The sequence below is a fragment of the Anser cygnoides genome, chromosome 3 (assembly GCF_040182565.1).
Source record: "Anser cygnoides isolate HZ-2024a breed goose chromosome 3, Taihu_goose_T2T_genome, whole genome shotgun sequence".
Lineage (NCBI taxonomy): Eukaryota > Metazoa > Chordata > Aves > Anseriformes > Anatidae > Anser > Anser cygnoides.
Window position 1 is genome coordinate 73,244,944 of NC_089875.1, and position 12,302 is coordinate 73,257,245.

Consider the following 12,302-nt stretch of genomic DNA (forward strand, 5'->3'; position numbering starts at 1 on the left):
AATGCTCGATAGATCAATATGTAAACAACAGTACAGGATTCATTTCACTCCCTGTGAAATGCAGTCACCTGCGGACACAGCACTGAGACTCTGAGCAATGGCTTTTGCTTCCTTCTGTTTCCTACACTGCTTTTCTTCACATTCTGTATCAACGCCTAGAAATGACTGCTTTGTTGTCTAGCCACCTTGCTCTGTCCACAGGTGACCACCACAAAGTCATTGTTTTCAGATGTCGAGGTAGGAACCAGGTGGAAAACAGAAGTGCACAGAGAGCAATTACCAGAGAGCCTGGGATCTGGCCAGGAAAAAGACCGTTTCTTTTACAAAGATCTTAGGGAAATTGATTTTGTTGGTTGTGCTTTCTAGAGCACTAAGTGAATGGAAGACAGGATTCACAATGTATCTTTTCAGTTATTCTTACCTAAAATATATTGAAAAATCAATGCTTTCACAGCAGGCAAGAGACGTCTATAGTTCTGGAGAATTCCAGGGTGTTGCTGGAATGATGCCCCTGGTTAAACAATAACCTTGCTGCTGCTGCTTAAAGCAGTGCTGCTGGACAACATGAGGAAAGTACTACACACATACAGTATTACATAATTCTACCGTTTTAGAGGTCTTTTATGCTAACATTTTAGGGTTTGATGTTATTCATATTGAACTCAAAGCAATATTCCCACAATGCTCAATGTGAGAAAGAGCTGGACCTAGATGTCAATGTCCTTAAAAATGAATTTTTATCTATGAACCACGGATGAAATTACTCTTGTACTTTCCCTCTACCGTCCTTTTTCTGAAGATGAAGCTCCATGGTAGTCTTTGTAGCTGAAGCAACAGGCAGCCCCCTTCATGTTAGTGTCATTTCACATGAAGGATACTCTGTCAGAACTGAACTGCGAGCAACAGCTTTTAAGCACATTAAAGTGAGTAGCAAATTTCCAGAAAACCCTTGCGGTTACTGGAAGAATATCTGAGACGGAGTCTGTGGAGCGTGGCATGCCTACAGGAGTAAGCTACTGTAAAAGAGAGGAAGAAGAAAGGAAGGAGGCAGAGAGAACGTGAGTGTGAGGAGGCTTTCCAGCCACAGGGGCAAAAAGCACACAGTCAGCAAAGAGGAGTGCTGCAGCCTTCAGCTGGGATTCAAAGAACAAGTGCTACAGAGAGCCCGTCAAGAGTGTGTGCTATGGCACTGTGAAGCAAGCTAAGAATGAGGGTATAAAACCCTGGGACCAATTCTCAGCATGGATGAAAACTGAAAACTTCCCACTTATGATCCCTTCCATATATGTTTTGAGTTACAACAGGTCAATGTGCAAAATGATGCTGAGACGAGTGGAAAAGTGTCTAAAGCCACAGCACTTAGAGGAAGAGTACTGGAAAAGCTGTTTCTGCCAGCAAAAAGAAAGGAACTGAGAAATAGAGAAATGTGTGTTCATTATGTCCAAATATTAAAGCCTTGTGATGTCTTTATAGGGGTGCTTGTGATTGTTCCATAGTTAGAAGGGGAAAAACATATTGAGCTTATGAAGAGGCCACTTACAGTGAGGATATATATATATGTACTGAAGATTTACAGATGGATATAATAATTAGCTCAAGTTAAATGGTTCCTTTGAAAAAAATTCATACTGTACCAAACTCTTTGTAGTGTTGATGGTGTTTTGATGATGTTTTTGTTTTGTACTGGAAAAGCATCTTCCAATGGAAGATAAAAGCATTCAACATCAGGGGATTCTGTAGAGAGACAGAATCACAGAAAGGTTTGGGTTGAAAGGGTCCTTAAAGACCATCTACTTTCTACCCCCTGCCATGGGCAGGGACACCTCCCACTGGACCAGGTTGCCCCAAACCCCATCCAACCTGGCCTTGAACACTTCCAGGGATGGGGCATCACTTTCAAGGATGGGGAAAAATGTTGTGCTCTTTAAAATCACCTCCCGTCTCCTGCTGTTATTGACCCACAACCCAACACGAGCTGCTGTTGCACTGAAAGTACCCGTCTCCACCGTCTGTGCTCATGCAGACGCAACAATGCTTAGTCTGAAGTATGTTCATGCAGTTAAGAAGAAGAAGAATGGATTTTGTGACCATTTCTCATCTTCTGGAACACCAGGCACATGGGCCCACCTCCTGGTGCATGGGGGTGATCATGTGTTGATGATTTCAGGTGGCAGTATGAGAAAGCAGAGACATTTGCAGAAGACAAGTCTTTGATGAAATTACAGGAAGAGAACAGCTGTTTTACATTTATGTCTTCTAGGGTTTTTTCTAAATAGCCTGTTCTCTTACAAGAACGTAATGAAGTGTCCCTAAAATGATACTTCAGGACTGCACCTGGAGCACTCAGGCCAAGCTGCAATTTGGGTCAGTCACAACCTTTGAGAATGTGGAAAGGGTCTTAACTGCCTTTATTACCTGCAGCCTCTATTTCTGCTAAAGTTAATGGCAAAATCACTGAGCCTCTGCTGAGGAAAAGAAAAAATTAAACAGAAGGAAAATATATGAGGAAATACACTGAGACATCTAGTTCCAAGTCAGCTCAGATCTGCAGCCCAGAAATGACAATGAATAAGCAAACTAATGCCTACAGGAAGAATCAGAAAGTAATGCATCCTTGACTAAACTTCCCTGCTTCACATCTGCAGCTACGCAGCCGAGAAGGTGAAGGGCAATCCTGTGAACCCTCAGAGCAGGTATGGTGGCCTGGACCCATGATACCAGAGACATGGAGATGAGTTTACAACATCAGCAATGATGAAAAGATGACTGTGAATTGGAAGCCGTAAAAAAATAAAATAAAATGTAAAAAGCCCATCTAAGAAAAACTGATCCAATAAGATATTTGTGCTATCCACAGTATGCTCTACATCCAGCATTTAATAAATGGGAGCATGGAGCAGGCATGTAGTGATGATTAAAACAGATGAAGAGATTCAGTGATCTGTCAGGCACACACAGCATTAAACTCCCAAAAGCAGGACTTGCTAGGTAGATGAGGAGTCACACAGCATTTACATGGCAGAGAAATGAAGATTCTCCAGTTGTGACCAATTATTTCTGATGAAAAGCAAAGGTAGACTTGTCTTCAGGCCATATACGCTTTCCCGTGCTGGTGGCAAAGTGGTGCTCCCACACAAGTGAGGGGCTTGTGTTCAGAGGCTGCAGGGAAAACTAACACACTATTCAAACCCAGTCTTTGAAGGTTCCACTCATCTCATGAGTGGGAAGTGTATGGGTCTCTAAGGGTATAAATGTTACTGGAAAAAGCCATTTCACAACATAATGTTCATCCGAAACCCAAGCCAAGGCAGCAGAAGGAGAACCTGCTGTCAGCAGGCAGAGGGGAAGCTGAGCCAAGCTCTGTGAGTCTCAGGGGGGTCAGGGAGAGCTGGTACCTGGACAAGGCTGTTGGCGTGGGTAGAGAAGCAACCCCCATCCATCAGCAATGAAAACACATTTTTGGTTCAAGACTCTGGTCACTGACTAGCTCTGCTGACCCTGAGCAGCCCGATTTTTTGCATTGTCTGGTAATAGATCACAAGTGCCACGTACTCCTGGCAATGTGGGGTTGCCCTGACGTGTCACATGCCCTTATTTTAGAAAGGTGCTGTTCCAGAGGTGTGCCTACCTGTGTCTGGAGTGGCTGAGCCTCAGTGGTAGCCCTGTGCCACCCTGCTTGCATACAACAGCCCGCTCTGAGGCCATCGCACAGGGCCAGCTGGAGACGCTTGTTAATGAGGACCGCGGTATGCCCAGAGTGACAAATGTGACCTTTGGAAATTCAAATCAGGCTCGGCACATGTATCTCCCAAACGACTGCTGTGACTCCTGTCAGAGTTCATGAGGATGCTGGGCATGTCTCAACTGCAGGCTGTCTGCGAGCCGTACACGTGCTGTGGCCCAGCAAGGCCTTGGCCCCACGTGGGCCCGCGCGTGGTGGGCCCATGCTCGCGCGCTCAGCTGGGGCTCCGCAAGGCTTTGTACCGCCAGCCTGCCCGCTTGCCTGACAACGTGAAAGCAGACGGTGCACTTGTATACTAGCTCATGTATGGCTAGTCATTCAGTGCCTTTCTGCAGCTCCTAGCAACTGAATTATGGCCTTCCCAGCTGCTCTTCCTCGTGCATTGTCTTGGTCGTTCAGCACACCTCGCTGAGGTCCAGCCCAGACAGCTCTGGCTCTTCCCTTGTCTGCCCTTTTTCCTTTTCCTCTTGCCCTACTGGGATGCATGCTAACTCTTGCTCACCCCTGGTGTGAAGCCCACTGTAAAGGACTGCTAACTCCTTAAAATCCTGCCTCTGACACGAAAGGTTTCACTGAGTTCACAGAATCACAGAATCACAGAACTGTAGGAGTTGGAAGGGACCTCAAGAGATCATCGGGTCCAACCCCCCTGCCAAAGCAGGTTCCCTAGAGCAGGCTGCCCAGGTAGGCGTCCAGACGGGCCTTGAACATCTCCAGAGAAGGAGACTCCACAACCTCCCTGGGCAGCCTGTTCCAGTGCTCCGTCACCCTCACTGTGAAGAAGCTCTTTTTCATGTTGGTGTGGAACTTCCTGTGCTCCATTTTGTGGCCATTGCCCCTTGTCTTGTCCCCACAAACCACTGAAAAGAGGTTGGCCAAATCCCTCCATCTCCCACACTTCAGGTATTTGTAAACATTGATAAGATCCCCTCTCAAAGTTGTCCCTCTCTTGATGAGCAGGAGCTCATAATCCCACAAAACAACTTTCTGTGCAGGAGAGAAAGAAAACAAGGATTCCCAAACGAGCCTTCAGCTTCACAGCCATGACTTGTGAACATCCTGAGTCTGTTAGCCAATAATTTGAACACGGAAAAACCTGGGAAGAGAGCGGCACATAACATTTATTGCTGCTATGGGAGAAGCTATTACAGGATTTCTGGGCTGTGGAGAATGTATGCACACAATGAGATGCATTTAAGTTTGATTGAGAGTAGAAATCTTACTCTTTTCCTTGGTTTCTTCTTTTTCTTTTCCTTTCTCCTCATATGATGTACATTGTATTTCCAGGGAAGTATGGAGAAAAAATAAAAAAAAATAATAAAAATTAAACAAGTGACTCATTGACGTCAGTTCTGAATACATTAGTAATAAAACAAGCAAAGCAAAGTATTAGTAATACAGATTAGACCAAAAAAAAAAAAAGCGCATATACTGCTCTCTTAGCATCTTTATCATGCTATTAGAACAATTCTGAGTAATGTTAAACAGTAAATTATTATCTTGGGCCACCTGAATCAGAAATCCCTGGAAAAGTGGACAGAGTCTGTCTGGAACATTGGATGCCATCAGATGCCACGGACTGGTGACATAAAGAAACAGGTCTACTCCCAGACCTTCCTGTCCAGCATCCTGAGGTGGTGCTGTGTATGTGCAGCCCAACCAGCTGCTATATACCTACCGATGGGACCTACCTTCAAAATGTGCACGGTCACACTACTTTCCATAGGCATCACCGGTGGTTTCAGTGCAATTTAGGAACTTTGTTCTCTCGGTTTACCACTATTGAGGCAGAAAATCCTGAAATTAACTGTGCAAATGGTGACTCATATACAGTAATTTTGAATGTATTAGTAACAGGCAAACAAAAACCCCAGAGAGAAATCAGGATGGCAGGTTTAGCCAAAAGCATACATTTACCTTCACATTGGTAGCTTCCACTAACTGTAGGGAAACTAAAGCACTGACCACCCCACAGGTCTCTACCAGCACTGGTGAGCAGCAGTGCAGCTACTCACAAGCCTGCAGAGTCCGAGCTGGGCAGGTTGCAGACAGCAGCAACCGTCATATCCTGCCCTCGGTTTGATCTCCCCACGTGGTTGGGAGAGGATAATGGAAGCTGCTTTTTATTGTAGCTTAGAGACATGCACAAGCTCACCTTTTAACCCCATTCAGTCAAGACATCTGGGATATGGTAACACATGCTTTAAGGAATGGGTAAATGGGCTGATTTTAAGCATGCCAAGTTGCTTTTAAATCTGAGCTTTGCTCACACAAGTCAATGCATACCAACCTCCTCCTGAGCTCAGTGAAAGGGACTCTGAATGTATTCCAGGGTTAAGAGTACTGATATAATTAGGGAGTAGCAAAATCCACATTTGTTTTTTTTCCGTCATTGAAAAAGAACCAAACCCTCCCCTGTAGAACCGGAGCAGCCAGAAGGGACATCGGATGTAGTGCGTGTGAGCGTGTCCCTGCACGACAGACCCAGCAAGGGGAATTCCCTGCTTGTGCCAGGGACTGAGAGGCGACACGGCCCTGAAGGAGTGGGAATCATACTCCAGCTCATGCCTGTGGCACGGTTAATGTTGGTTTTAGCACAGATAACAGCCACAGAAGGTGGCAATGTGAGCACCCACCCTGTGCTGATCCCAAGAAGAGGCTCTGGGAGGGAATAGAGGCATCCAAACTGAAAGGATAAAACACCCCCAAGGGACCTAAGCCAGGCCTGTCACTGCACAGTCCCTCACTGGACATGGCAGTGAGCTTCGACATGTGCTGACAGCAGCTCACTAAAACAGTCTGGATCCACTTGCTTGGAAGTACGAGCCAAAAAACGCCTCCCTCCCCCTTGGATATCTCTGTGCAGTGGGATGCAGCACGCTGCTACGGCAGGGCCAGAGGCAACCGAAGGGCACTACTTGAAACGCTCTCTGACTTTCTCAGTCAGAGCAAGCTCTCGACTTTCTCTGGAGGAAAAGATTTAAGTGATGTCTGCGATTTGTTCAAGCACTCACATCCTGTACCCAAGCAGAGCACTTCTCCCGAACGTGTTACCGAGACACAGAGAACCCAAGAGAGACAACACGCGCGTCTGGCACCACCACGGGAGATAGGAAAACAGGCAGGGCAGATGATGGCACAGCCGGCCTTTGAAACAGGAGAGATACGGATTGCTGAAGAAAGCTTCAAGGTTTTTCAATGTAAGTTTTTTTTCAGTAAAAGGATTGGATTTAGGGAGTTTTTGTTCAAGACGTGAAAGCTCTGAAAGGAGGAGGTGGATATAGAAGAACTGCAGCTTTGCCACAGTTCTGGGTAAGAAAAAGGATTCTGAGCCACAGGAGGTGGAAAAGGGGAAAGGAAATTAAAAAAAAAAAAAAAAAAGAACTGAAAATCAGAAGAAACATAGGGAAAATAGGATAGCAATAGGCAACCCTTATGAAAAAGGAGTACCTGAATTGGCAGGGAATACAAAAGGAAAGTGCTCTCTTGCGTCCTAGGGTTTCTGGGTTTGGAGGTTGCAGTATGCACACTATCTCCTACGTGCTGTGTGCTACAACAGGAAGACCACAAATGCACACTCTGCTGCTACTGTAGTGCCTAAAAACCATGCTGGGCTTTAGACCCAGCTGCACAGCTGCTCCTAGAATGGGAAAACACCTAAGGGCTGTCCAAGACGGTTCATTACATGCCACTTGTCTATCCTACCCTTATTACCCCATCTCTTTATTCTGCACAGATGAATACATTCAAAGTAAGGGAGTTTAAGTGTTACAGTCAAGCCTTGGTCAGATAGGGCAAGAAGCATGTATCGCTCCTCCAGAAATACAGTAATTCATGAAATGCTTGTTTTTCAAGACTTTTCTCAGTGCTCTTTTACTTGACTCTAGTGGACTGATGAGGGTTTTCTTTGTACCACAAATTTAAGCTCCATTAGGTAACTGCTGAATATCAATATTTGCAAGGGTTGCAATTTTAATGTACGATTTTTTTCATGAATACTTTGTAACATATTGCACTAGTTTCATGTTACTTTTAAATCACCACCAGAAGTGACAAGCTCAATTAGATTTTTTAAGTATATAAAAGACAGAGGGAGGCATGTGGGAGCCAAGCACATTTTATCTTTTCCACATCAGTCTCCAGGTGATCACTCAGATTCAAAACATGCCAGCAAATGGAACTTCATACATAATGCAACACTCATGCAACTATTGAAGTCACACTGCTTTATCTTCAATGAGCTGTACTTGGGTGTGTGGTTATTCACGGAGTACTGACAGGGTGAAACGCACACGGAGAATGAAATACCTTGAGAAAAGCTCCTGTTTCACCTTACTGTAAAACATAATGATCTGACAGGTCACATGCTTTGGGGTTTATTCTAGTAATGACTGGCCAGTCTGCGCAGGCCAATGTAACCTTCCTAGGATCCTGTGCAAAAATCTCCAAAACTCAACACCAAAATGAGGATCCACCTTAAATGTTATCTCAGAAGTAAGTACAGCTCTTTCACCTTCTCCCCTCTTGTAGCTGCAGTGGTGTGCACATTACAAGGATTCTATTTCACGATCACGTTTGAGTCTTTCTGGAAAGGAATTTGAGTGAGAGAACAAAGACAGTGGGCTTTGCAAGTGGGAGCAAAACTCTCAAGGAGGTGAAAGTATCAACAAAAGTGCTGGGAGTAATTGCTCCTAAGGGCATGAGCATCAGTCTGAACAGGGTCACAGGACACAGCTTAAGCTTTTGGACTGGCATCAAGGAAACACGGGCTCAGAAATGGCAGTCCTAAACCTGTGGCTGTGCCTCCTCAATCGACAAGCAAAGAAACTTAAGTCATTATCTCCATGTGTACATTTTGGTATTTTATTTCAATGTAGTCTTCAAAGACACCAAAACAAACGAAATAAATTTTGGAGGAAAAAACACACGTTTCTCTGAGAGATATTTCTCTTGTCCATATGGATTTATAACATTAAGATGTTAAAGATCATTAGCACTTAAGAGTCAAAAAAAGCACCTTATTAGTCTTCATTGCCAACACAGCCCATTTTTTGTGTTATAAACAAAGGTATTTATTACTTTGCACACCCTTTCCTCAGCTTCTGAAGGGTAAACAGATTCAGAACTTCTACATAGCTGAACTGGAACTTTATATCACAAGAACAGAATAAAGTAAGTACGTGCACACCAGCATCTCTGGAATCCTTTGTGCTACTGAACTTGGGTGGGCAATGAACATATTCGCCTTTTAAATTAATGCTTTACATACATTAGGCTGCAGATATATTCAGACAGTTGAAAATTTGTAATTCAATCAGTGTTAATCTAGGAGTCCTTGTTCGTGTGTTGTTTCATTTTTTTAAACAAGCCTAGTAAATAGCTGACATCAGCGCCCTGAAGTGTTCTTAGCAGCTGCAGTACACTCGTCGCAGACCACACAAGCAAGCACCTGAAAATTAATGCCCAATCATTTTATCATATGAAGTAATGAACATGGCTTAAACCACAGTGAAAATTAGTGTTTTTGTGTTTGTTTCTTTTAAAAATCTTTTCTAACTGGAAGGAGAAACAAGAAGCAGCTATATATCCTAGAAGATTCAAGGGCATGCTGCTATAGGACTGTTATGGCACAAAAAGACACTGAAAAGACACAGATAACGGACTGAGATGCCATTAATCTCTCAAAATTGTAAAACCAAAACCCTTCAATCCTTTTTTGCTAATCAGTGTTTGAATTGCTAAAGCCTGAACATATTTTCTCTTAGAGCTGTAAAATTATTACAATTCCTGTATTTTGCAGCAACTTTAGCTGTTGAAAAAGGATGCATCTTTCACCTATCTGTGGTTAAGTGGTACTTTCAAGGACAGCTTTTATGAAATTCCAGTATCTATGAGCAACAAAAGTATAAGGAATGTGGTCATCTATAAAACATCCTTGGAAATAGTTTAAGTGCAGTAAGAAAAGCATGTATGTGTTTTGTTAGGATAAGGACTCCAGCTCCACATTTTTCCAAAGGAAACATTTATTCATAATGGACAGGAGAGTTTGTTACAGTTGTGCTGTGTTTTTATTTTTGTTTTTCCAGAGGAAAGAGGTTGCCAGTTGCAATGAAGTCTTAGCTGAAGTGTGCTTTCATTCTTGTACCTGCAAAAACACCTTAATTTCTCTCAAAACAATATTAATCAATTAACAAAAGAGAATGGACACCAACATTTTTTGGTAGCTTGAGGTACCACATTCTCTAACTGTCCGCATACAAATCATTTCCTGAAACACACAGACCCCACAAGAAACTCGAATCTTTTTGTTCACTGCATCTCTTTTTTCGCTGAATTACTGACAAAAATGCTACTGACTGCATGAGATATGCAAACATATGCAGAATACGTTTGCAGCATGCAGCCAAAAATCTGAAGTAGCTGCCTGCAAGTGACTTACTGTGAACACAAACGTGTACTCTGCATCTAGTACATGCAGTTGGCTGACATTCCCCGGGTAAGTTATTCAGAGTTAGTCCAGAAAATTCTGAAATATGGCCTGTACAAACACGTGGAATAACATGATCTATCAAGGATGCTGTTGTCGCTGTCAGTGTTCCTCAAGGCAAAGGGCTAGAAAGCAGTGTTGGGAATTTTAGATTGTAATTACAAGTCACAGGTTTTTGTATGTGTGTGTGTTTTATTCCTTACTTGAGAAAATGTTTTGACCAAAAGACCAAATTAAACAATCTGCTTCAAATACCTGATGCCTCTCCACTTCTTACATAGCACTGGACATGATGTTCAGTCTTCCCTAAGCCCAACTACTGCTTTCTCTTGCATGACTGTCCCAGCTGATCCAGTCTCTCTACACCACTTAGTGACACTGAGTTGCTGGGAGGCTGTAGGCTTATATCTGGAAGCGTCTTACAGGAGGACGAATATGAGGATGGAAAGAATATGCTGCAAAAAGGGTAATGCCTGTCATACAGCAAAATGGTCTTGCACCCTCCAAGACTCTAAAGCCAAGAGTGCTCCCTCATTTACAATGTAGTCAGTGAGTGGTTGACCTCAGTGGCCTACTAGAAACCCACAATAATTATTCATGAGCTATTTTCACCCTGCGTGTAGCACAGATTTTGTAGCTACTAGAACCAGTGAAGTTAATTTGACACAGATTAGAGTTATAATGTTAGTCTAGATGCAAATTTTGATTTTTACATAAACCACACTTTTTTTTTTCTTTTGTTTAAGAAAGCAGCAAAGTGCAAGCAGTCATTTGGGCACTCAATTTGCTAAAAATCTCAAGAAATATCAGAAAACAATTGATTGTAAAAAAGATTGTTGTCATAGAACAAAGAGGAAGAAAAATATTCTATTCTGATTCTTATGTACAAATCATTTCATTTTGCTAGCAAACATAAGAATGTAAGTAATATAAAAACCTAAAGACACAATATTTTCTCTGCCATAAATCACTACATACCTGTCCGTTATTACAAGTGCTCAAATTATTCACTTAATCTCTTAAAATAACACTTTTCTCTTCCAGCTGAAGAGCAGATATTAAATCACTTTTTCTCCTGTAAAGCATGATACCATAAATGTGCAATAGCAAACCATAATAGATAGAATTGTTAGATAAATAAATTTATTATTGCAAAATAACAAAACTAGATTTCCTTTCTTAAATTATTTTTTATGACCTATCAGTACTGTAGACTTCACATGAGAATCCAGCTTGTATTTAGAGGTATCTGTTTCGAATGTACTCTCTGTACATGAGGAAGTCCTCTTTTCCCAGTGGCTGCATGTTTCCTTTTCCAGCCTGAATGTGCGCATGAAAAATCTCTATTGATTTCCTATCAGCTCTTGGAGGCTGGACTTCGTAAATATTATCTTGCGAAAAGGAAGAGATTGGTATTCTGGAAAAAAAAAAAAACATACAAAAGATATTTGGAAGTTTAAGTAAAAAAAAAAATGCATGGTTAAATAAGAGTATTTATTTTCCTTGAAATATATATATGAGAATCAATGAAAAGGTAACTTTGCACTTGATAATCTATTTACCTAGATTGTGAACACTACTGCAGACCTTGTAAGACCCGCTTTCCAAGTAGGGTAATTAGGTAAGATGTCACTAATCACATTAAGGATACTTTCTGTACTTCCCTCACTCTGTCCTCATTTTTTCATCCTTCCTCAGATCTGCTATGATCAGTAAGCACCCGAGCTGACCTGTGCCATACATTATAGCAGGTAACAGGAAAATGTTATTGAACTACCCACTTAGCAGCAATTATAACAACCAACTGATTATACTCTAAACCACCAAGCAGAAAGAAGTTAACAGATAAGAAATTTCCATCTAGCTATAAGGAAACAGAAAACTTAGTACCAGCAACAGCACTCTCTATACACTGGGACAGCGGATATTTTATGAAAAAATACTTTCAATAGCTTCGTATAATACAAGTTATCTTTGAATCCTAATATTTAGACCTTCTAATCTTATGAGAAATACATGCAGTCTGAAAGTTTACAAGAACCTGAGTATGTCAGACCTTTTCTAAGCACTGCT

At 42.3% G+C, this 12,302-nt stretch overlaps 1 protein-coding gene across 2 annotated transcripts in view; it reads right to left on the reverse strand.

The window, feature by feature from the left end:
* Window positions 1–9,747: 9,747 nt before the first annotated feature.
* Window positions 9,748–12,302, reverse strand: part of FIG4 (FIG4 phosphoinositide 5-phosphatase) — a 69,461-nt gene continuing 66,906 nt past the window's right edge. The window contains exon 23 of one of the 2 annotated variants that reach the window (XM_048081129.2): window positions 9,748–11,646. In XM_048081129.2, coding sequence (XP_047937086.2) covers window positions 11,469–11,646 — 178 coding nt within the window. In that variant the 3' untranslated portion in view covers window positions 9,748–11,468. The remainder of the gene's footprint in view (window positions 11,647–12,302) is intronic. The other variant, XM_066993167.1, reaches the window with a different exon arrangement.